Source organism: Bombus pyrosoma, linkage group LG16, assembly GCF_014825855.1.
Source record: "Bombus pyrosoma isolate SC7728 linkage group LG16, ASM1482585v1, whole genome shotgun sequence".
NCBI classification, from domain to species: domain Eukaryota; kingdom Metazoa; phylum Arthropoda; class Insecta; order Hymenoptera; family Apidae; genus Bombus; species Bombus pyrosoma.
In genome coordinates this window covers 1,334,379-1,358,670 of record NC_057785.1, presented here as the reverse complement: position 1 = coordinate 1,358,670, position 24,292 = coordinate 1,334,379, and the positions used below count along the sequence as shown (strand labels likewise).

Sequence of the window (24,292 nt, the reverse complement as noted above, 5' to 3'; positions counted from 1 at the left end):
GCAAAAAGTTTTGCTGGCGCGAATAATCAAACTTTTCTTAATCAAATTAAATAATTCTCTTAAACTCACCCTCTTCCTCAGAATCTGATATTCGCGTAGCTTGCAAAGAACTTTGCTTCGATAAGGTCCTACCATGAGCACGAGGTCTGGCAGGTGGCGACTGTTTGTTCCAAAGTGCTTCGAGTTGATCAAAGTGTTGCGACTGGGCAAGTGCAGCCTGTTCCGGTCCTAAACCGGATGGACTACTCGTTAGTCCAACTTTGCTGATCTCGTCCATGGAAGCGCTTACGCTGAATCGTCGTTGTAGTCCATCCTCTATCGATGACGTTAAAACTCCTGGAATTATATAATAGTTTAATTTTGAATATAATGCACTGTAATTTTCGTTAACAATACCTGAAGTGAGATGGCCATATTTCCTATGCCACGTGTCGCTATCCAATGACACTTCTTTCTTCAATAATCTCTTATTGGGTCTCTTCCGTCCAGGTGGCCTCAAATCTCTGGTATCGCACCAAGGTGCTACGTAATCCGGTAATTTCACATATTGCGCTGGAGTATTATGCAAACATAGAATAGGCATGCATTTGTGTTCGAGTAAATGCAACGCGAGCCTCGACATATCTGTGGCAACCTCAACACCTAACACAGGGACGTGTAACATTATGCTGCTCAGTGAACAGCCCTTTTTCGTGTCCCAAATGATCAAACTCTTGTCTTCGCTTCCAGACGCTGCTAGAGTTCCATCACATGACAATTTTACACAGGTTACGTAACCTAAATGGCCTTTTAAAGTATGCAAATCGCTGCCGGTATTTATATCCCAGACGATTAGGTTCGCATCTTTAGAACCAGAAACTACGATGGATTTGTCGAGCACAGAAACTGCGACGCAAGTGACGTGATCCGTGTGACCAACGAGGACCTGAATGAAAATTTGTTGTACTTCCTTTATTTCTAAAGATTTTTCTAAATTAAATGTAAGAATTTAAAGTTACTATTATAATATGTATAAACCTGAGATAATTTGCCGCCAGCGAGCTGCCAAACCTTCAAGCTCATGTCTCTCGAGCCCGTAATCAGTGACTGAGAATCTGGAGTAACAACTAGACAAGTAATTTCTTGAGAATGCGACACTTGGTACTTTTCTTCAGGACCAACACCTAAACTTACTATTCTTAATTGATTGTCTCCTGTTCCGCATACCGCGTATCTGAAATTTAGAAAAGAAGAAAAACAATTAAATCTAAAAATATCGCAACTGCTAATTTATTATAATTATAATTATAATAATAATTATCATTATTAATCACTCATTAATTATTAAGAAATTATTCAAATAACAATCATTGTAGGAAAAATTGAAACAAAGAGACTATTGGTATTATAAAAGACTCGAGAAATATTAAGAATTAATACAAGAAAGCAAATTTCAGTAAAGCATCTCAATTTATTAATTATAGCCACTATATCATACCTCATATCGGAAGAAACAGTGAAACAGCGACCAGGCCCACATACTGATTGGATTAGGGTGCCAGTATCAGCTGCCCAAACTCGAATTGTACCAGCTCTATCAGAACTCACTATTCTTCGGCCGTCAAACATAGATGTGACTGCAGTAACAGGTGCCTGGTGTCTAAATGTCGATACCAGTAAACCTAAGGTCAGACCCCATACACGAACTGTTTTGTCCTCAGAACCTGTTTCCAATTTAATTTCCTGTTACTGTATTGTACCAATTTTATTTTTTGTTACTTGGTTATTGAACTATTATACTTTACTATATTTTGATTAAAAAAAAAGATTTCTTCGGTTTTGAAGGCAATACAAAATTATGGTAGTATTTGCAAAACTAGTATTGCAAAAAAAGCATACAAACAAATGAAATAAATGAAATTTTTTTGTAATATCTGTTATATACGTATATGTATGGAAGGCTCTACTGTACTTTATCTACAGACCTACCAGAAGCAACAAATAAACCAGAAGCTGAGAATGCAATGCAGGTGACGCTAGCGATATGTCCTTCGAAAGTGGAAAGCAATTCGTGAGTATTCAATTGCCACAGATTTACGAGAGAATCGACTCCACCGGTAACTGCCATTGCTCCGTCCCTGGATATATCCAAACAAGATATAGGAGCAGTGTGTGGGTGCAACGATACCTCCTTCACGAATTTTGGGGGTTTAGCGTGTATCTCCTCACCACGGAAACTCCAGTAAGCCACTCGATCACCGGAAGCTGTTATCAGGAAGTCGTCCTTCTCCGTCACCTTTTCGAAAAGATTGAATTGAAAAATTATAAATATTTCACTGCTCATCTTTTTTAATATGGAAATAGAGAAGGTAATTTGCTACGACGATTAATTCCAATTTCAATAAGTTTACTCATTTTCGATTCTACTTTTTTTTTATTAATATAGAATCATAAATACAAAATCTATTTTACCTTGACAGCGGTAACATCCGCCGAAGGATTCGCCAGCAACGTTCTCGTCAATCGTCCACTGTGCATATCGAAAACAGAAACCTTGCCCTTGGCTCCTCCAGCAATAGCTCTTCTGCAATCTTTTGCCAAGCAGATACTTTTCACTTCACCTTGATGACCTCTCAACGTGTGAACCTCAGTTCCCGTGGCCAAAGATCTCAAATATAATTTCTGATCTTCGCAGGCTGCCAATAGGAACACCGAATCGGCCGATACATCAAGCACAGTGACGGCAGATGGTAAAACGATGCTTTTTAACAATGTGAATCTTTCTAGACACCATAAACAAACTGTACAGTCGGAAGAACCGGAAACCAGAATTTCTCCCGCAGAATCGACGCGAATGGATTTCACTGGCCCTCTGTGGTGGTCCACTTTGATGAGAACATCGCCGGTTAGGAGACTGGTGACGATTATCCTCGAATCTTCGCCACCGCTAATGGAAAGTGGAAGGTTTGATGTTAGTTGATAAATACGAAATGAAATAACTTATGAAACAATCTATAATTAATAAAAATAAGAAATACTCAGAGAAAATTGAAATCTTTCCCTATTCTTCCGGTTACTTTTTTTAATCAAAATTAGGAAGAAAGCGTTTTTGCTATCTTATTATTACTACACGATAAAACTATGAACCTGACAATCACTGAATTCTTGAGCGCGGACGTCAAGCACAGAACTGGGGCAATGTGTTCTTGGATTCTTAACTTCAAGGTCAGCTCTTTCATATCCCACACTATAATTGAAGTGTCTTCAGAGCCTGTCAGTAGATATTGCGAATGTTGTGTCACGGCTAAACATGAAATTGGATTTGAATGCCCTGAAATGAAAAATATTTCTCATAAAATATTAAGTTGCACATAAAAATCCGTTTGTTTGATATTTGACTTTGGCGGGCTGATACCACATATTGAAACGAGAATAATTATTTCGCATGATCAACTTATCAGACTTGTATTAAATTCCACCTTCGTTCTTTTGTGAAAAAGCGAAAATACCATAGCAATATCGCGTGCTTAAAATGGCACTTCAAGTATCATATACGTTAGCTGGATTATATGCAACTATATTCTCACAAAAGCTGACCTATTTTGAATTGCAAATTAAAGCGACGCTGCTATTTAAATGCTCGTCAAATACAGATTCAGGGACAACGTACAAAGAAGGCTTTTTCACAGCAAATTACCAAACTGAATATAAAGTGACGAGTTTTTATCGTTGCTTCTCCCTTTTCCTCGCGAGAACTTTTAAGCTTTAGAAGCTATGCTAATCTTCTTGAAAAAAAACAAATTTATTCTTTTTCAAAGAGTTTACGCTACAATGTAAATTGTTTGCCATTTTCTTTGAAGGAATTAATTGAAAGAAAAAATTATTTGATCTTAACGAGAAATATGAATGTACTTTCTTTACATTATTCCTAACACGAAAATAATAAAATAATTGAGATAATTTCAAGAAGTTTCGTATAACGCATACAATGTATTTATAAAAATATTCTGTGCTAATAATTCGAATATTTTCGTGAGCTACCAGTAATTGAATAGTTACCTTTAAAAGTATGAACCAATTGTCCAGACATCACGTGCCATAATTGAGCGTCTCCCTGGAAGGGGATAATGATAACGTGTTGCCCCGAAGGAGCAGCTTCAACGAGTTTCACACCTTGCGGACAAGACAAAGTGCGAATTTGAAGAGGTAGAGGCGGTTGGAGCCACCCATTTAATGGCACCAATAATGGCGCTGTATAACCATCACACCACGCCATAGCTGCCGTAACCATTCTGCTGACCTTTAATCACACAATTTTCTTCTATTTATGATCAAACAATTTTGCAGTAATTATTGTTATTACCATTTTGAATTAAAATATTTTGGTGTTATTTTATTGAGGCTTCAAGTACATAATTATATTATCAGTTATTTCTTACCAAATCGCCGCCATCTTCAGCCACAGGTCTAAGCCAACAGATTAGCTGCGCCCCAAGTTGAAGAGGATCTCTTGTCAAAATATCACTGGACTTTCTCACTGTATAATAAACCAATTCCAAATCTCTCTCCAGCAGATACTTCCTCGAATGCTCGAGAACACACCTCAAGTAACTAACAGAAATCATTTGTACGCTTGCTAAGAGGAAATCAAACGCGCAGACTGCCAATTTCTTTAACTTTTCTACGTCTCCGGCTCTCAATAAATGTAACCAAGCTTCTTCCACGTGTCTCATATTGTACGCTGTGTCTTGCGACCTCGGTCTGCTCTGGAAAGGCGTTTCCTTCTTCGGAGTTTCCTCTTCGGGGGATGATTTGTCATCCTTGTCTTCGAAATCTTCGGAGAAGAAGAGATTTGCCAACTCGCCGTGGTAGCTTTTCAATGTTTCTTGATTGGGGAAGTACCTTTTTCGGGCTAAGTCGCGAATCGGATAACGCCAGGAGAAAAGCAGCCTTCCGCCCATTACACGAACCTGTGAATAGCGAATGATGGATTTGTGAATTCTTCTGCTGGTTTCTAAATAAGAACAAGATCTTTGAAGATTATCGAGTCGAGACGTTTAACTTTCTGAAAAGATCTGTTTTCTAAATTTTATGCGAGAAATTTAAACGAAACTTACCTTAAGATATTCGTTGAAAGTTCTCCTCACCAAACACCAGCTGCCAAAATTGAACAGACCTTCGTTTAGAAATAGTGGCCCATCGCCACCGGTTGGCATGATCACTTCAAGAATCTCCGTTTCGGATAAACCATACTCCGTGGAAGCCAAAATGGCACCGATTCTATTAGCCGCGTTTTCACCTATCAATTTCTCTAACATGTCGAAAACGTTCTCTGTCTCGTGGAAATCTGTACCCGAATCTTGCAGTTCGATTAAAATTTCGTTGCTGCGTAGTCTTTCTTTTTGTATTGGGGTGAGACGCAGCATTTCCGGTGGAAGAGCCGTAGTCACGATTAAGTGCACTCCTAAAGTGAATGAACAAAGTACGTTTCGTTTTATGCTTTGTAATGTTTGTTGTTTGTTTCTTGTTTATTTATATATTGTATACCGTATGTATTATCGTTATATAATGATATATTTGAAACTTTGCGAACATTTGTGACCATCGCTTAAAAATTCTAGCAATGGCAATTACACGTTACCTGGTGGAAGATTCAAGGGCAACCAAGACAGAGCAGCGACGATATCGCACTCAAGAGGATGTAATCGATGAAGATCGTCGAGAAGAATCACCAGTTGCTCCATCATTGGTTGCTCTTCGATGCGCCTCAGAATTTGGCCCAACCAATTGTTCAAGTAAAGCGGATCAAACGAGGCGTCTTTAGGAAGATTCCCATCCAATAAACCGGAAAGAAAACCTACATGTTGACAGAGCACTCGAAGTAGCTCGAGACTGTACGCTGATCGAGGAGTGGAAGCACAGAGTCGAACCACTTTAAACGTGGTACAATCCAACCAGGAAGAGGCATCCGCGTAGATTCTTGACAATAACGATGATTTTCCAGAATACTTGCTACCCTTTATTAATATCGGACCGTGTTTCTGCGATTTACCTGTTAAATATAAAAAAATAGCTTGTAAAAGGTAAATAAATGCACTTTGAAAAACATAATAAACATTTTCTCATTGCTAAAACGATTTCGCTTATAGAATGATCATCCCTTCAACAATTAATTTTCTCATTCAAGCAACTTGCCAAGCTACATAAAATCGCGGATAAAATATAATCTTGTTGGTTCTTCCTTTTTTACTGTAATTTAGACGAGTAATACGATACGAAATCTGTTCAAAGCAAACGCCTTGTAAGATGGAAATTAATAGGCAGAAAAGTGTGTTAGGGGAGCTGTTGCTTTAATAAACAGACATCAAAGTGTTCTGCCGAGGAATCGTGCACGTGCCTCTGCCTTTAATATTCTCAAACGTTCAAAGGATTATGCCTCCGGATAGCGTGAGACGACGAATTAAATGTTTCAATTAAAATCTCTGCCATTACGTTCATCGTTAAAAAATTCTTTCGCTTTAGAAAGCTTGCGCAGGTATAGTGGAATAAATTAAAACTTAATTCGCTGCTAATGAATTACCTTTGAATTTCGCTTCAGCGAATTCACCTAACATTAAGCGAATAATAAAACTATGATATTAAAATTAAATCAAAGCCAATTGACACGCATATGAGTCACTGTTCATAATTAATTAGACATCAAAATTGTTATTATTAATCTCACCAGCTATCAAAAACTCCTTGATCTTCTCCACGTTCTCGTTATCCTCGCAAGGTGTAATTTGTCTCAGAAGTGCCAAATGCATCAAACTCTCCGCGTAGATCTCCTGCACCATCTTCTTCTTACTTTTAATTTCCGGATCCGCCTCGATGGAAGCGTTTACCAAATTCTGCACGCGATTCATCACAAGCCGACAAAGATGAGCCAGGTAACCCTTGTGCGACCTATTGTCAGGATTAATTCCACCTTGTTTTTGATCCACTTCAACGTTAATTATATTGTCAGGTGGGAGACGACTATTCACTAAAGACGTCAACGAAGACACTGCTCTGGCAGCTTTCTTGCCTTTCCACGAACGTGTCACGGCTATTACACCATCGCCTGTTTCGTCCAGCTCTGGAAAAATTGTTTTAAGGTGACAGAGGATCGAAAAGTGGCAGAGATGTCGTATTTTCTGACAAATTATGTTAACAGCAGGTGGATGTTTCAGTAGAATATCTCGTGTCAAACCATTTTTATTAAAATAAATTAAAATTTTAACTACATATACACGGTTCTTCGCAGCTATCAGATGTGCAAAAAAAATAATCCAAATTCTCCAATGAAACTCGAGTTTTTTTTTTAAGAAATACAGCAAGTTGCCCGATGACTGCTTTTTATAACTTTAAGCCATCTATCAGGTAAGTGAAGCATTTCATCACGGAAAAATGCTGTCTCAGGGCAAGATCCAATCATCGAGTCATTTTGTCTAGTGAATAAGCTGGTGCTACGGGACATCCCAAGCAACATTCGTTACGATGTGTTTCGTCGCAGAAGCAGCGTGTGGCGTAACGTTGTCAGGCAGCAATTTCACGGAACATTCCCCTTTGTCAATGTCCTGACGATCGAGCCTGGGTTAGAAGGTACAACATTTCTCCCTGATGGAATTCAACACTCGCCTAATAGATGTCCTATACTTAGGTGTATAGGAAGCAACGATGAACACTTTGATCGAACAACTTGCGATATTCTTTTTTTCTCTTTTTTAATAAACTGAATTTCAATGAAAAATTTGGACTCGCTTGTACACCTAAAATAAAATCACATAAAAATTTTCAATTCAATGGGAAGTATGTGGTCCTAATTCAGTGCAATTGACTAGAGCAATTGAACAAATATATGTTAATATTTTGAAAATATCGTTATCAGTAGCTTACTCAAAGCGTACTCCAGCTGTCTCTCCGCAGTGCTCTTCAATATATTCTTAATTTCTTCGTCATCACATTGCTGCGAAATTGCAGCTTCCGCAGCCTTCTTCAATGTCAGCCTTATCGTTGGTTCTGAATTCTGCCAATCGTCTTCCGCTGTTCCTAATCTGTGAATTCATTTTTTCCAACGTAGACGATATTCCATGAATATCAAATATCTACTATATTCAATTTTCGATTATTTTTCATACTACTATTTCACACTCCTATCTTCTATCTGCGTTTCAGATAAAATTGGCCGAAGCTTGGCGAAAGATATCATGGAGCTACGTGCAACAGAGTACTAGCGCGAACTTCTGTACTCTTCTCTATCAAAATTATTCGTTTCTTCCATGGAATCGCCGGTTGAAGCTAACAGTGCGAGCGCATTATTTCCAGTAGAAAGCGGCAGGAATTCAGTGAAAGAACAGCCGAGACAAAAGTAATTGTGGAAGCTTTAGAAAAGCAGAGAAGGGAACGATCAGGGGAAAAAGAGAAAAGAAAGAAAGGGAGGGATGAAAATTGGAACGGATGAAAAAGTAAGTTCAAGGTGACAGGGAAATCTCGAGCAGATACGAAAACTGGGCTGACAAAAGGCAAACGAGAAGCCTATTAAAAGGCAAAGTATGAAGTGAGCTTGGTAAAAGGAATTAGTTAGGGTGAAAATAAAAAGGAAAAGGTGAAACCTTTATAAAAATGACAATTGTATTTGTCAAGTGATTCCATAAATATTATAAAATAATAAACATACGCCGAGCATCAAATTTAAGGGGTCGCTGAATTTTCATCAAACTATTCGAATAAAAATGAAATTCTCAAATCTATATATCGTTCCTGAACTCTGATGTTCCTAACTTTCTGAACTATAGTATCAGCTACATTATCGTAAAGGTAGTGGAATCGTGATCAGTACGAGGCAGTTGGAGTCGAAACGAAGTTATCGAACTAACTTTCACGCAGAATGGAATTGATGAAGGTTTGTTGACACGTGAAAGAGGATTTCAGATTTGCGCGATAGGAACTTGGATTCATCGAGCTTCGCCTCCATCTGTTAGATCGCTTCTATTAATATCAGAATCTTCCCTTTAATTCTAAAACTGTTACCTCTGTTATTCTCTATTCTCTGTTATTACTCGGATATAGTCGAATGTTCTGCAAGTAAAATCATTTCCAATGAAACTTACTATTTATTATCCATTTTAATAGTTCATAACGCGAAAAATAAGGAAATAGGGGGAAAAGGAGAAGAAAAGAAGAAAGTGAATGAAGACAATGGAAATTGTGGGTCAACTCGGAGTAATAAAAGCAGCTTTCTTTTTTATTGTCCTCGCTCACGCCTTCACCAACCGCGCATTCCACTTCAATGCAACGGCACAGTAAAAAGTAACTACTTGCCTGCCAGCCTTTAGAACGTAGCAATCATTGCTGTCGCATTCATAGTACTCTTGCATATTGTCGCAGTGACTGGAAAGCACATCGTACGTTTCGCAAGTGAGCTTCGTTGGTACCCATCCTACGTTGTACTCGTCACCGATTAGTAGCTTCAAACGAAAGGGTATTTTATTTAGTTATAATTTCATTTAAAAGGTATTAATTGCAATGTGAAAAAGTTACCTACATGGAATTAAATTCATAGAAGAGAAGAAAGAAAAATAATAACTTTTCCACCTCTGTCTCAAATAAAAATTTCTACGGGAAATGAAGAAATTTTTCTTTGGAAGTTATCGTTGACAAAAGCTTACCAATAAGAAACAGCCCCTCGAGTGTTGATAAGCGGCGTGTATTTCGTCGAAAAAGTGTTCAGCTAAATACGGATTTCTATCAGGATTCACATTCGTTGCGTATTGCATATCCACCAGTAGGACCTATAGTGTTTCGATTTTTTAACCAGTCGTTCGAACATGCAAATAAAAAATGGAAAATAAATTAAAGATGAGCGAAGACTTCAATTAATTTTATTAAGAATTTCATAATAATGACTTTAAGGGGGTGTCCTGAATTAGAATGTTCTAAAACATGGTTTTATATACATATATATGACATATAAAGGCAGAAAAAAGTTTATTTAAATAATTGTTATAACACCTTAAAGTCTATTTAGAAAAAAAAATATTTTTTGAAACCCCCAAAATTTTTAATTTCACATTTTTTTCTGCTGTTGTTTAGTTCACCCAGAAGAAAAATATATAATAATTTAATCCTTTTTTAGTTTTTTGTTTCAGTCAAGAATTACGAGATAAGACGCCCATGAAATAGGCTTAGAAATCTGTTATAATTTTCTTTTTACTTTAAAAAAAAATTTGTTTGTATTCGTTAAATATATATAAAACCATATTTCAAAATTTAATAACTTCATTTCTTTCTTTCCCTCCTAAAAAAAATCACAAAGAAACGCTATTTTAGAACATTCTCATTCAAGACACCCCCTTAAGAAATAAATATCCAGCGACATCCACAAGGACAATTGAATATTATTATACTACTGTAGTATCGTGAAAAAGAAGGCCTAAGTAGAGATCGGTCAAATCATAAAAACAGTGTCGTCTGCCCTTCAGTTGTTAGTTTACATCGAAGAAAGCCTATGTGACTAAGATCACCTAGTTCTTGCGGAGCATGGGCGTAGTGAGATCAGAAAAAGAAGAAAACGAACGCTAGAGGAGAAGGACGATTTTGGGTTCAAGGAGCATTGACTGAGAGGTCAGAGTGTGCGAATCGAGAAGTGAGCGTAAATCGAGAGTCAGTGTTAGTCTAGAACTCGAGGAGTAAAGTTGTTAGCGTTGTCGAGTTGCGAGAGTTGTTAGCGTTGTCGAGAGATAGAGTTGTTAGCGTTGTCGAGTTGCGAGAGTTGTTAGCGTTGTTGAGAGATAGAGTTGTTAGCGTTGTCGAGAGAGAGAGTTGTTAGCGTTGTCAAGAGATAGAGTTGTTAGCGTTGTCGAGTTGCCAGAGTTGTTAGCGTTGTTGAGAGATAGAGTTGTTAGCGTTGTCGAGAGATAGAGTTGTTAGCGTTGTTGAGAAATAGAGTTGTTAGCGTTGTCGAGTTGCGAGAGTTGTTGGCGTTGTTGAAAGATAGAGTTGCTAGCGTTGTTGAGTTGTGAGAGTTGTTTGAGATAGAGTGTGATTTTTGTATTTAGTTCCAGTTAAACAATGTAAAAGTTAAACAACCATCGTTTTCTGTCTAATTAATTACTGTATAGTCAATTTATTGTAAATAAATTGTAAATAGTCGGAGAAAAATTTATATCTAAATTTACCCGATACTACACTATTTTATGCTATATTAATACTATATTGAAGTATATTAAATTATTATTATCTGTATACTACATTTGCGTATGCTATAAAGAATGCTATGAATGAAGTATGCTATGAAGAATAACTATCCCTAAAATAAGAAAATGTGTAGTGAGGAAAGCAATCGGCTGTGTGAAAGAACCTCCTTGTCATAAACGTGAATTCGAATATACAAATAAATAAATAGATAAATATTATTATTATTACTATTCTATTATAATAAACTTTATTTCAGAATGAAATATCTTTAACGTTATAAAATACAAAATTTGTATTATTTGAAACCTTCGCGGATTTTTCCAGAAAATAATATGTTTCGTTACGATTTACTTTAGATCAAATCAACGCTGATTTTAAGTGAATTTTGAATGAAACAGCTCTAAACTATTACCTGGAAAAAAAGTAGTAAAAACTACAAAGGAACGTTGACTGAATTAAATTTTAGAGTTTAACGAGTTACAAAGGGAAATTCATTAAGGAAATTCCACTGTTTTTCGTACCTCGATTCCCATGTCGTCGTAAATCGATTGCAGTTCAGGCCCGACAAGTTCCAATAATTGCTTCCTTTCTTCGATAAATTCTGGAAATATTAGAAACAAAGAAAAAGTGTTATAACGGCGTGACCCAAAAAGGAAAAAAGGAATGTGCAACAGATATCGAACTAGAAACATCGATAAGAAGCATATGCGCGTATAATTTTACTTGGAACAACTTGATGAAGCTTTCGGTTCTCCCCAAATAGAAAATATTCCTCCGATAATCTATTCGATTTTTAATTCTGAAAATGATTTTATTCGTTCGTCTAGTATCAAAGATCATAAAAAGTGCAGCTGAATAAATTAATATAAAAATCAGGCGAAATATCTGCGAGACTGTGCAATTCTTTTATCCCTGTGTAATAAATTTAATTTCTTTGTTAAATGGAAAAAGCCAATTTTTACGAAAAGCAAAGAGAATATCTTCGAGATTTATTTCTTCGCTGGTAGAGAACGGAATTTTTTCTTTACGATCTTTACTCCTGGACATCATTCTTTCATTTTCTTCGCACGTAAAAGCTCAACGATCCTGAAAAACCGGGAATTCTCCGGCGATAACTCTTTAAAGAAGCATCTCCCAGATCCACGTTTATTGGAACAGCTTTGCACAGAATAGTTTTCGTAGCTCACCCCATATAACAGAACTAAGGAAGAGTGCGATAAAATAAAACGATAATAAAGTAGGTGGGAACATCGAATGAAAGCACTGGCAGGGAAAAATGGATAATTTTACAAACAGACAAACAAGTGAACGGATCGACAAACTGGTTTATTCAACGATTAACAAAGTTTATTAATTTCCCCTCGTTGCCTTCACCGGTTCATGCGAGCAGAATATACAGTGTGGTGCAAAAGTTTTCCATCATTTTCTCTCCAACACTTCATTTTGGCATGTTAGAGAGCCGTCAGACTATCGATATACAGGATAGATCATGTCACGCTACTAGTGCGAATAAAAGCAAATTGCAGGAAATAAGCAAATTTTTAAAATGCAAATTTTCTTCTTTTTTACATACATCGAATTATCTGATTGTTCTACGAAAGAAATTCTTAGGGTAATCATGGTCGATAACTAGTTAGTTTAAAAGATATTTTAACTATAATTTGATAGAATTTATCATACGTAAGGCAAAGAGAACATAAATACAAAATGTACTATTACGTTATGTCCTTCCTTGTCTTTCATAATATCCTACTACTAATTTCATTATATTGTATATTGTATTGTATAATTTCATTATATTGCATTATATTTCATTGTATTGTATTATATGTATATATAAAATATCTTTCACACCAGTTTTCCACCATGGTTACCCTGAGACTTCTTCTAGTAGAACGACGAGAGGATTTCATGTGTGCAAAATAAGAGGAAAGTTTTCATTTATAAAATGCAACTGCGAGATACACGTGCATTCTTGCACTTGAGAGAAAAATATTACCGCGAGTGTATAGTTCACTTTCAAGCATTTATCTTTCCTCAGTTTCAGCTCTCTTCTCAACTCGGTTTCACTTTCCCCTCATACCTATCGTTTACAAGAAAAACGCTGGGAACTAATACCGTGAACACTCTGTATATTGTCAATATTTGAAGACTCTCAACTAAAAGGATCAATATATGTTGTTAATATAGTATCGTCAATATTATACAATGATGTGAGAACCTTGAAACATTGACAATATTATTAATTGTCTGAGGGCACCCTTACATATTGTGCATACAATACACATGTAATAACAAACAGTATTTATTAAATACAACAGCATAATGTTCTCTTTTATAAAAGATGTGCTTAAGTAAAAGAATGAAATGGAATTTCTTTGATTCCAGATTTTTCAACAGAAGAGCGCTATGAATTTGTTTATCCAAATACTTTTGCACACCAGTGTATATACATGTACGCATAATACATTCAACATTTGTGACAAGTATACAGATATCGAAAGGAAATAACGTGTATGTACACAGAGAAACGCATTCGTTATCTAAAATTCAAGCAAATTGATGGGCTACGTATACCAATGGGTTCTATATTTTTATATTTTCATAAGAATTAAATATTAAATTTGTAAATCGTCTTAATCACACAATAATAATAATAAGTTAATAAATAAAATTTAATAAATAGAAAAAAATAAACGCAATAAATAAATTATAATGAAAATATTACATTTATCGGTATTTCTAAGTTTTATTGTTAGATGAAATTTAATGTAAAAAGTCATGACGTTTAGATTATTTATTCTTAGATATTTCAAATGAAAATATATCTTTTTGAAAATTTGTATTTTATTATCTGGCCAAGGTTTACGTAGCTCCTTTCGACAGACAGGTTCAATAAATAATTGTGAACAAAAATCGACAGCTATACAAGCATATCAAAAGACGAACACACGAACTGAGAAAATAATTAATTGGTCACATCGATTCACAGAAATAAATATGCACACCAACATATATTGCACGATTTATTTCATAAATTAACAAACGAAGCGTTTTGTATTGGTTTAACCCATCAGACACCAAAGATATTTCCAACAAACATTTTTCTTTTCCTATTTAGCTTCTTTTCTCTCGTTTAATATAATATTGGAAAGAAAGAATGTGAAATAATCATATTCTCTTGTTTCCATCTTTCTCGTTTACTGTTTGCAGTCACATCAACCATTAAAAAAGATTGTTAGAAACGTGATCAAAATTGTTAATTAAACTCGACCAGAGTTTCTGTGGACGTTTTTCTCTCTTCTTCTTTCCTCATTTAAAAACCCATTAACAAATTCTATGAATTAAAAATATTTCATTTCTGTATTAAGCAAATAAATGGGAATTCTAAAAGGAAAGAAGCATTATTTATAAATATATAAATATAATTTATCTTTTAAATATTGGTGCCTGATGAATTAACGATGAGGATACACGTGTTACAAATAAACGTACCTTTTAAATGACACATTTTTCTGCTGCTGCTTTTTCAAGAAAATCTTTTCACCCGATTCTTTGCTCTCCTTCAAATTATTTGTCAAACACAAATCTCTGATCGTACAATTAAAGAAAACGAATTCTACTTTTTCAAGAAAATCTTTTCACCTGATTCTTTGCTCTCCTTCAAATTATTTGTCAAATACGAATCTCTGATCGTACAATTAAATGTTTGAGTTAGGGAAAAATTGTTTAAAGCAACAAGTACAAAGACAGTGATGTGTGGCGATATTAAAACGTAAGTAACTGTATTTAAAGAAAAACGTGTCATTTAAGGGGAAACAGACATAAGCAAGTCAGAATATCGATAAAAGAATGTGATTAGCAGATAAGACCATTCCGTTCTCCAGCGATGAAGATTTTAATGAGCCTCGGTGCGGGCAAATTTTTAGGGGGTGGTCCACCCCTAATCACCCCTGCGATAAGTTCCACTTCCAAATTCATTTTGGTGTCGCCTTGGCTTCGCAATTCAGAGCAGCATTCTCCCCCTCGTGAAGGTATTCTAAAGCTCAGATTGATGCAAAGTGATTAAATGATTAAATGGTTGTTGTATGACGAGGCAGGGTAAACTTTTAACGTGGACACAGTTCCATCATATTTCAAGTTTTATATCTTGGCATATATTTTGTGAGAGTAAATCTTTAATGATGGAAAATCCAAGTTTATGACAACAGAATATTTTAATTTCAATTTTAATAATAAAATAGGAATTTTCACGATACATATTTTATTAATTGTTTGTAATTATCGTTCGTAGTAATAAAATTCAAATATATATAATTGTTCTTCATAAGTCATAATTATCGATTACGAATGTGTATAATAATTTTACATATTGAATTTTATTCGTTTAACATATTTATAAGTTTGCAACTGAGACAATGATAATCATAAATTTATCGTTTTAAACGAAGCTTTGTTTTAACAAAAATAGAATTAATAAAAAGGTATATGGAATCAGAAGAAAACAGCCTTTATTAAAAGAATTACGATGCCTCGAGTATTCAATTGATTTTCACTCAAAATTATTGTAAAAACCTAATCAGGAAAATGGGATTCCCGAGATACAAATAATAAAATAATTTGAAGAACATTATTGTACAATCAAATCTATAATAAACAATAAAATAATACAGTAAATAAGTTACCATCGTATAAAATATCTAATATTTTAAATAAATAATCACCTCTATCTGTAAAGATTCTTCTTCCTTTTCAAGATTTCTTCTTTTCCCTGCTATTTATATTTCTCTTCTATCTCCAGTGATAACAATAAAAACAAACTTTCTTCTGTTCGATAATTTCATTAAACATGGACCCCCATGGATACTATACAACTATACAACAGTATATTTTTAACGTCTACATATATAATTATATATTTCTCAAGTACAACGAATTATATTCGCCTATAATATCGTTTCTCTGTAAATTGATTAGTTTCTTCCTTTTATTTTATCGTTTAATCGTTTATCGTTTATTCTGCTTATAATTCCTCTGCTTATACTTTCTCCTTTTCGTTAGGAAATTATTTCGTTTTTCCGCTTGTTTTCAATTAAATATTAAATCGACGATACAATCCATAAAATCGAAATATTCTCTTTTCATAGCTCGTACTAATTCTCGTTCGTTAATATTTTAAAACATCGAATATCCCTTAACATTAACAATGATTTATAATAATCTCTCGTATTAACCTTTAATATATAATATATATAGATGAATACATATATATATATACTCTCAGTCGTCAATAGAAATACGTACAATCGATTAAATCTATCAATAATCAATATATGTCGGTTTTTAATTTAATTAGGTAACTTTGTTCTAGATTGTCCTCGCTTTGTCTTTGTTCCTTACTCCACTTCGCCTATCTTCTTCCTCTTTATTGTACTTTCCTTGCAAGTGATTCCCTTTGATTTCGTTTCCTTTTTCTTCTTAAAAGTTTAAAACTTCCTGAATTTCTAATCCTTTCATTTTTTTTTTCGCTTATTTTTAGACTTTTCTTTTTTTCTCTCTCCCTCTCTTCCTCTCTTTGTACTGAATTTATATTGCTGATTTATGGTCCTAGTCAAATGACGAATATCATACTCATGTTCCTCTTGTTCGCTCGACTCTTCCTCGTTAATTACGTTGATCCCATCTCTTTACTCTTTTTTCGCTATTCTGGTGATTCTGTAACAGAGAAACGAAGCAGCTTGCTCAGACTTCATTTAGAATTTCAATGTGAAATTAATCGAAACGCACACCTGGATACCATTAACTCTCAAAGGGAAGATAAGTCGTCGATCCTTCAACTTTTGAATTGCAATTTATTATTAGTACGGTTATGCTCTTCGTTATAATAAATTTTCGGTGTATTATATCGGAAAGCAGCGAAACGGATAAAATTACCACTTGCTATAATAAATTGATTTATTAATTAATTAGATAATCATGGTAGGATGTAATTATACGGTTTCATAGAAACGTTCACGTCCATCGATGCATTCGAATTATTTATCAAAGTGCATAGCTAGTCAAGTTTACGCTAATATGCAATACTTGGTCAAAATGAATTTCCATAATAATACTGTCTGTACTCATAACGTCAACAATGCGCGCTGCATCTCTTTCATCCACTTGGCAAACTCAATTTCCATTTATCTACGCTGAATAGAATTTGCCACACGCGGCAACGTAAACGCCAACCCATCGGATTGTCAAAAAACAGAAAATTCCGCTAAATGTAAAATTAGAGGAGCAAGCAAAAGGTAGAAAGGAACTCTGGTTACATCGATATTTATCTTAAAGAAGAGAACAAAAATTGCCAATGCTACCCTTAAGAAATACAAACTGCAAGAGACGCTTCTCCTTATTTCGCCATTTGCCGCATACCAAGCCACACTAATCACTTTAGAAACGTGCTTACGCCGTGGTTAAGGGACAATTTAGTTTCTAGCAACTTTATTACCGCTAAACATATTACCTACGATTTAACAGCTTTTTGACCACGCGTCGTATTTGGCTAAACTCGACGCATCATGTGTATAAGGGGGTGTCCTGAATTAGAATGTTCTAAAACAGCGTTCTTTTGCAATTTTTTGTAGAAGGGAAAGAAAGAAATGAAGTTATTGAATTTTGAGCTATGGTTTTATGTATATTTAAAGAATGCAAAAAAAAATTTTTTTAAAGTAAAAAAAAATTATAACAGATTTCTAAGCCTATTTCATGGGGTGCGCTCTTCAATCGGCGGGAAAGATTCATCTCGTAATTCTTGACTGAAACAAGAAACCAAAAAAGGATTAAATTATTATATATTTTTCTTCCGGATGAACTAAACAAAGGCAGAAAAAAGTTTATTTAAATAATAGTTATAGCACCTTGAAGTTTATTTTTAAAAAAAATATTTTTTAATTTCAAAATTTTTAATTTCACATTCTTTTCTGCCTTTGTTTAGTTCACCCAGAAGAAAAATATATAATAATTTAATCCTTTTTTGGTTTTTTGTTTCAGTCAAGAATTGCGAGACAAGACGCCCATGAAATAGGCTTAGAAATCTGTTATAATTTCTTTTTTTACTTAAAAAAAAATTTTTCTGTATTCGTTAAATATACATAAAACCATACCTCAAAATTCAATAACTTCATTTCTTTCTTTCCCTTCTAAAAAAAATCACAAAGAAACGCTGTTTTAGAACATTCTCATTCAGGACAATCCCATAAGTAGATAAGTATTAGGTCGTCCGAAAAGTTTCTTTCGTTTCACGAGGAAATAATAGACGCGCAACATTTTCTCTTTTAGACTATTTTATTGAATCACGCGTGATCCGTTTTGCTCTATCGGAATGATAGATCGAAACACAAAATGTTGAGCATCTATCATTTCCTTATAAAACGAAATACATACATAAATATATATATATATATATGGATATATTGGATTAGCAACTAAGTGATTGCGGAGTTTATCATTAGGTGGTATTGACAAAATCCGCAATCACTTAGTTACCAGCCCAATATATTTAACTAACGCGTATTCTATGAAAAATAAGCGTCCATATCTTCTTCCAAGAGAAGTTTGAAAAAGTACATTTACACCGACAGGTCTATGAGTACCTGTACTCTTCCAAAGACCGTGGGTCTCTAATGTTGATAACAGTCGTTCTATTTGATACAGACTGTCCCAAAGTGCATACACCAAGTGTATATACACGCTCTGAATGATAAATTTAGCATTGACTAAGGTAGAAATAAGATTCCAACTTAAGAGCAAATTCAAGAGGAGAGACATGGAATTTTTGTAGTTAACGCGAGTGCTCAAATTGATGGTCGTGCTGATTCAGACAACGTGAGCCGATAGACCTTCGCGTCACGAGCGTAGCTGGGAGGTGCAGTATCTTGTTGAAGATAAAAAAATTGCTGCTCGCCCTTAAGCGTGTCACGAGTACGTGGTGCGACAAATTCCTGCAGCGGAGCGTTATGATCGCGCAAAGCGTGCGTACATTATTTATTTTTTTAAACATACGCGCAATAAGACTCGCGTGTTTCATTTTCAGTTCATTCTACATTTAAATTCATTTTACAAAGAAGAGATCCTCTGCTTGGTGAATGCGTTACGTATCAAACGCTAGTTTCGATAAATCTTGGACGTGTGACGGCGTGCCTGGTACGTATTGAACATTAGCATGATTATCGCGGCATAATTGAAATGTGGACAGAAGATCTCAGTGTCGAGAGTACAAGAGATTACACGAGTGACGGTAAGATCGGAAATCCGGGTCAGATGAGACGGCGGTCTATTATGCTCGAGGGTGCTGATGAAAGATTGCTGGGGAATTTGGTTAACGACCAGTTCTGGCGAACAATTATACCAGGTTAAATCGATCCGTTCTAATCAGATCCATCGATTAACGAGATTCGACGAAGAAAAAGGGAAACGAGACGTTTCACATCCGAGTGGCTTCATTAAAACGGAAATTCCTGGTGCTTCGCAGCATTTCAAAGAACAGTAATATCTCTGTTGTTTCATCGATGCTTAATTGCACGACTGAGTTACCGCACAGAAATCCGTGCGATCCACTAATCGACAATGTAGTTTTACACGTTGACTGTCGCGTCACCCATATTCGGGTGACGGCAATGTTTTTAGAAGGGCCGTGTCACTCATATTCGAGTGACAGCAGTTTTTGGTGTGGCCATGTCAAACGTGTTCGGGTGACGCTAAAGTTCTTAGTCAGGCCGCGTCACCCGTATTCGGGTGACTACTTATTTGACTACTTGCGAAGGATCGTCGCAAATATTTGAAAAGATATTCCACAGGAAGTAATAAAACTATTGAATTGTATTAAAAGTAATACGAAAAATGGTTTATTAAGAAAATTATTTAGAATGTAAAACTTTGAAGCATTCTGTACAAGGCTGAGTTTGGTCGGAACAATTTGGACAATAAGTTGTTGTTTTCTTTAAATTCTCCCGTGTCTTTGATCGGTCCGTTCGACGTCTTTGATCTGCATAACATAGTTTGCATGCGCGTCTAATGCTTCTTCCGGAATCATTTTTCCGAACGGCGATATTATGCTGACTCCGTCGAAGCCAAGGATTTTTTGTATTTTCAGACAATCCTAATAATTTTCCAGCTAATAATTCTCTAAATCTTCTAATATTTACATCCTTCCTTGTTGCAATTTTCTGATACAAGTAGGTTTATTATTTCGTCATCAACGAACAGCTCGAACACATCATATGGATTGACATCGCTAGGTAATTGCCTAATGAGGTCGTCTGTCTTGGGAAAAGGAAATGACTTCTGCCGACCACTAAATTCATTCCATTCGCCAAATTGAATTGCACTTTCCTCGGTATCGTCGGTTCTTCTTCCTTCCTCAATGACCAATTCTTGTAACATCACGTCAACAGTATCTTCGTTACATTCAGTATCACTACGATTGCACTTATCAATATCCGAATCAGAATCAGACGATGTAATTCTATTTATATTTATATTTCTAGGAAATCTGATTTCTTCCTCATCGCTACTATCCAAATTTGTCTAAGCCTCGTACAAGCTTTATTTTTTACTGTTATTTGACTCACTAAGAAATAAGTTTTCCATTTTTCTTCTCGACATTCTAACGAATTAGGACAGAGATTCTAAGTTATCTAAAATATCGGTGGGAGTCTAGCAGAGTACGCTTGATACAGCGGCACTGGTGACCTGAAGGAAATTTCGTTGAAAACACGAGTAGCAGTCAACGTGTTAATCGCAGAGAGATCTGTTACCAGACAATGCCATACGATACGAACGAACGAGAGGAATCAATTATTAATTAATGAACATTATTTACAAATATTGAAAATCATGATAATCTTCTGAAAGTTTGTCTTCTTGTTACGACTACTCTCTTTTGTATTGTCTACTAACAATATTACTACGGTTACTGTAAAAAGAAGACAGCGATCTATTCCTGGAATATCGTAGAACAATTAAAATGTTAGTAGCTCGATGTTTCATAGCGTCGTGCTTTTTTCACGTAGTTGATTAAACCGAACGTATCTATAGTAGCAACTATAAATACTCGAAAGCAATAAATGTTTTCGCAATCGGCTGCGCGAAGACTGTTAAAAACTCCAGACAATTTACACCTACACGGTACACAGTACCCATCTCTTTTCTAAAGCGAATATTCGTAATTTGGAAATTCCCATTCAAGAGATACGTAAAGCAACGTTGATTAATTTATGTCTGAGAAATTACAGAAAATGTAACGCCTTATTTTAGATAGATACTAAATCCAAGAATTCTGTAATAATGAGAAAAGTATGAAGAAAAACAAAGCAACTACAAAAGGGGGCATATAAAAAGCGTGTCGACTAGTGAAAAGTGAAGAAACTGTGAAATAGAGGGTAAAGAAAACTCGGTAGAATGTGTCTTTAGTACCGTTAGCTGAACTCATTGTTCTTCTTCCCACTTCGTTCCTTTCTTCCTTCCTTTTTATTTTTTCAAGCTACATCGGAGAAAGTTTCAAAAAGCGCGAGATAGAAGTTTCGAACAATACATTTCTTTGACAACAGTTTAGCCAAGTTTCAAATACTTCGTTCATGGCTTTCTATTTATACCTTTCCAGCATTTTCATCGATTGTGTAAACGAGTAAAAAAATAACACTTTGTCAATTTATTAGCGAAGCTTGTAAGAAGCGAACAAAACATTAGTTTACATTTATTAACGCTAGAAACACCAGTCGGGTCACTTTGACCCATTAGCGAATCGATAAAAGTTACTGGTTTCGCTAATAACTACACCGCGCACTTTTATGCAAATTCATATTTCTGACGGTATGATTTAAAAAATCGAGCCTCGATAAAAAATTGTTTCACCTACCAGGTATTATACAGCACTATACTTCAGATTTCATATATTTTACATATTTCTTCGTATTCTGTGCATTTCGTGGAATTTCGCAGTTTCAAATTTCCCAGAAATCCATGGAAATTCACAGTCTACTAATAACTACTCGAATTTGGATATTTTACATATTTTCCTAGAACATATATAACTGTACCTAATATGAAACTCAACGAATAAGTGAGAAACTCAATCGACGACAGAATAAAATATTTCGTTAAAACGAAGGGATATGAGTAGGCTAAGTTGCAATAAATCGTAGACATAAGTGTAAATAGATTATAAGCATTAGTGTTAGATTAGAGATAAGAAGGCGATTAGTGCAATAAAGAGCTGTAAAGAAAGCTGAAAGTTCGTCCAAAGCCGAGAGGCACGGACTAAATAAAAATAATAATAATAAATAAAAGGAAGGGATAAGCACATTCGCATTTCAGCTTCGCTTGGAAATCTGTCGTCGAACGCAGTCGATCGTTGTGTCTGAAAGCTTATAAAAGTTTTTGATAAGCGATATTTAAATAGCGAAATGTCCTCTGTGAAGATAAATTGAAAAATATTACATTTCCATGAATTATCGTTAAACGTGTTTGTTTCTGAGTGGTCGAAAGAAACCTACCGTTAAATTTATTTCCTTCTCAATGCAATTGTAATTTGTTTGAGCAATATGCAGCATGTCGATGATGTTGTTATTGACGACGACGATGATACAGAACTACATATATCGCGGCGACAATTACAAAGGAGACAACGATAACAAAAATTGCGCCCGACGTATTCGCTGTTTTCCTTGGGATCACGAAGAATGTGCTTTATGTACATCATTCACACGTTCAACGTGTAGAAAACAAAGAAAATTAATATATTACGATAGGAAATATTTCTTTGTTATTTTTCATTTAAATAAACATAATATCACGTTCTTTTTTTTATCAAAACAGCTATGCATTCGTCGCAGTAAAAATAAATATTCTTGAGATTTCTTTGCTTTAGCTATTTTTCCAGGTGCACGTTCATTACATCTTTTACCATAACTTCGAGACGCTTAATCTTTCGCATAGTCGTCTATTAACACGCACGGTGTCTACCGATTTTATCGCGTTTCAACGTTAGTCTCGTCGAAGAAAAGAAAGCATATTGCTCTTTCTGGGAAGCTTTTAAAGTCAGGTACCACATTCCGTGAATTGTTGCATCTTTATCGTAAACGCATGAAAATCAGCATTCTAATCGTAAGCGTTTAAGCACTTTAGTGAGCCAGTGTAAATGGTCGATTTAAAATATCGATCACCATTTAAACTTTCATATCTTCGTCACCTACTTTGCCTCCTATCGAATTCCAGCCCCATCTATCCCTCAATTTATCCATTATACTGTATAATTTCCCTTGAAAGTTTCCTCGATCAATCTAGCCGCAGCACATGGAAATACGAAAGCGACGATGAAAGGTAAAAACGAGCGTATTCTCCTCTAACTGTTTTTCAATAGAGACCGCATTTTCCGGCAGGTTGCTACAAATGAAATATAAATCGATCGAGCACAAGCTGGAACCACACTGAATAGCAATGTTGTGCAAGCATTTCGCTGCTAATTCACGGATCGTTCGATCGCCGTTTCGTTCTCTTTTCAACGAATCACAGTATCATCGATCCAGCAGCCTTTTATTTTTATTTCTTCGTGCCAATTATTGAAAACCAGGCTGTTTTCGTCGTCAGTGGAATTTGTTACCGGATACCAATCAACCAGCGTAGATAACTTCAATTATTCTCTCCAATCGACAAAATAATCCTGTCGTTTGGGAACCTTCCTATTGTTTCATTTTTTTCCTTTTTTTTCAATATGAAAATTTTTGTTCTGCCTATTTAAATCGCATCTACCGCTTATGATCATTAGCCGCATCTTTGGTATTTTAACACTTTACCGACCGCTAGCGGTTCAACAGCATACGCACGTTCGACCGGCAGCTCGGGCGCAGATTCTCCTTAGCGTCGGGTCTGTTTCGGTTTAGACTCTCCAATACCATTCTTCTCGTTCATCGCGAACGGTAAGTTTTTCAAATTGGTATAAAACTATGGAAGCTTACAAAGAAACGCAACTGACGCAACTGAGCATGGTACCTTAGTACTAAATAACAAATTACTGCTCAAATAATGAGAAAGATTGTCGGCGACAAAAGCCAAT

At 35.4% G+C, this 24,292-nt stretch overlaps 1 protein-coding gene across 12 annotated transcripts in view; it reads right to left on the bottom strand.

The window, feature by feature from the left end:
* The window catches only part of LOC122576277 (NACHT domain- and WD repeat-containing protein 1), a 38,758-nt gene that overhangs the window by 323 nt on the left and 14,143 nt on the right, over nucleotides 1–24,292 (bottom strand). For 7 of the 12 annotated variants that reach the window (XM_043746333.1, XM_043746341.1, XM_043746335.1 and 4 more), the window contains 18 exons: nucleotides 15,921–16,911; nucleotides 15,069–15,235; nucleotides 11,718–11,797; nucleotides 9,669–9,791; nucleotides 9,322–9,467; nucleotides 7,897–8,054; nucleotides 6,704–7,096; nucleotides 5,621–6,031; nucleotides 5,097–5,443; nucleotides 4,419–4,949; nucleotides 4,039–4,279; nucleotides 3,127–3,310; nucleotides 2,452–2,926; nucleotides 1,969–2,275; nucleotides 1,478–1,703; nucleotides 1,018–1,213; nucleotides 397–925; nucleotides 70–336 (listed from right to left, as the gene is read on the bottom strand). In XM_043746333.1, coding sequence (XP_043602268.1) covers nucleotides 70–336; nucleotides 397–925; nucleotides 1,018–1,213; nucleotides 1,478–1,703; nucleotides 1,969–2,275; nucleotides 2,452–2,926; nucleotides 3,127–3,310; nucleotides 4,039–4,279; nucleotides 4,419–4,949; nucleotides 5,097–5,443; nucleotides 5,621–6,031; nucleotides 6,704–7,096; nucleotides 7,897–8,054; nucleotides 9,322–9,467; nucleotides 9,669–9,791; nucleotides 11,718–11,797; nucleotides 15,069–15,177 — 4,723 coding nt within the window. In that variant the 5' untranslated portion in view covers nucleotides 15,178–15,235; nucleotides 15,921–16,911. Of the gene's footprint in view, nucleotides 1–69; nucleotides 337–396; nucleotides 926–1,017; nucleotides 1,214–1,477; nucleotides 1,704–1,968; nucleotides 2,276–2,451; nucleotides 2,927–3,126; nucleotides 3,311–4,038; nucleotides 4,280–4,418; nucleotides 4,950–5,096; nucleotides 5,444–5,620; nucleotides 6,032–6,703; nucleotides 7,097–7,896; nucleotides 8,055–9,321; nucleotides 9,468–9,668; nucleotides 9,792–11,717; nucleotides 11,798–15,068; nucleotides 15,242–15,920; nucleotides 16,912–22,733; nucleotide 24,292 lie in introns of those variants that run through there. The other 5 variants (XM_043746339.1, XM_043746342.1, XM_043746338.1 and 2 more) reach the window with 5 other exon arrangements.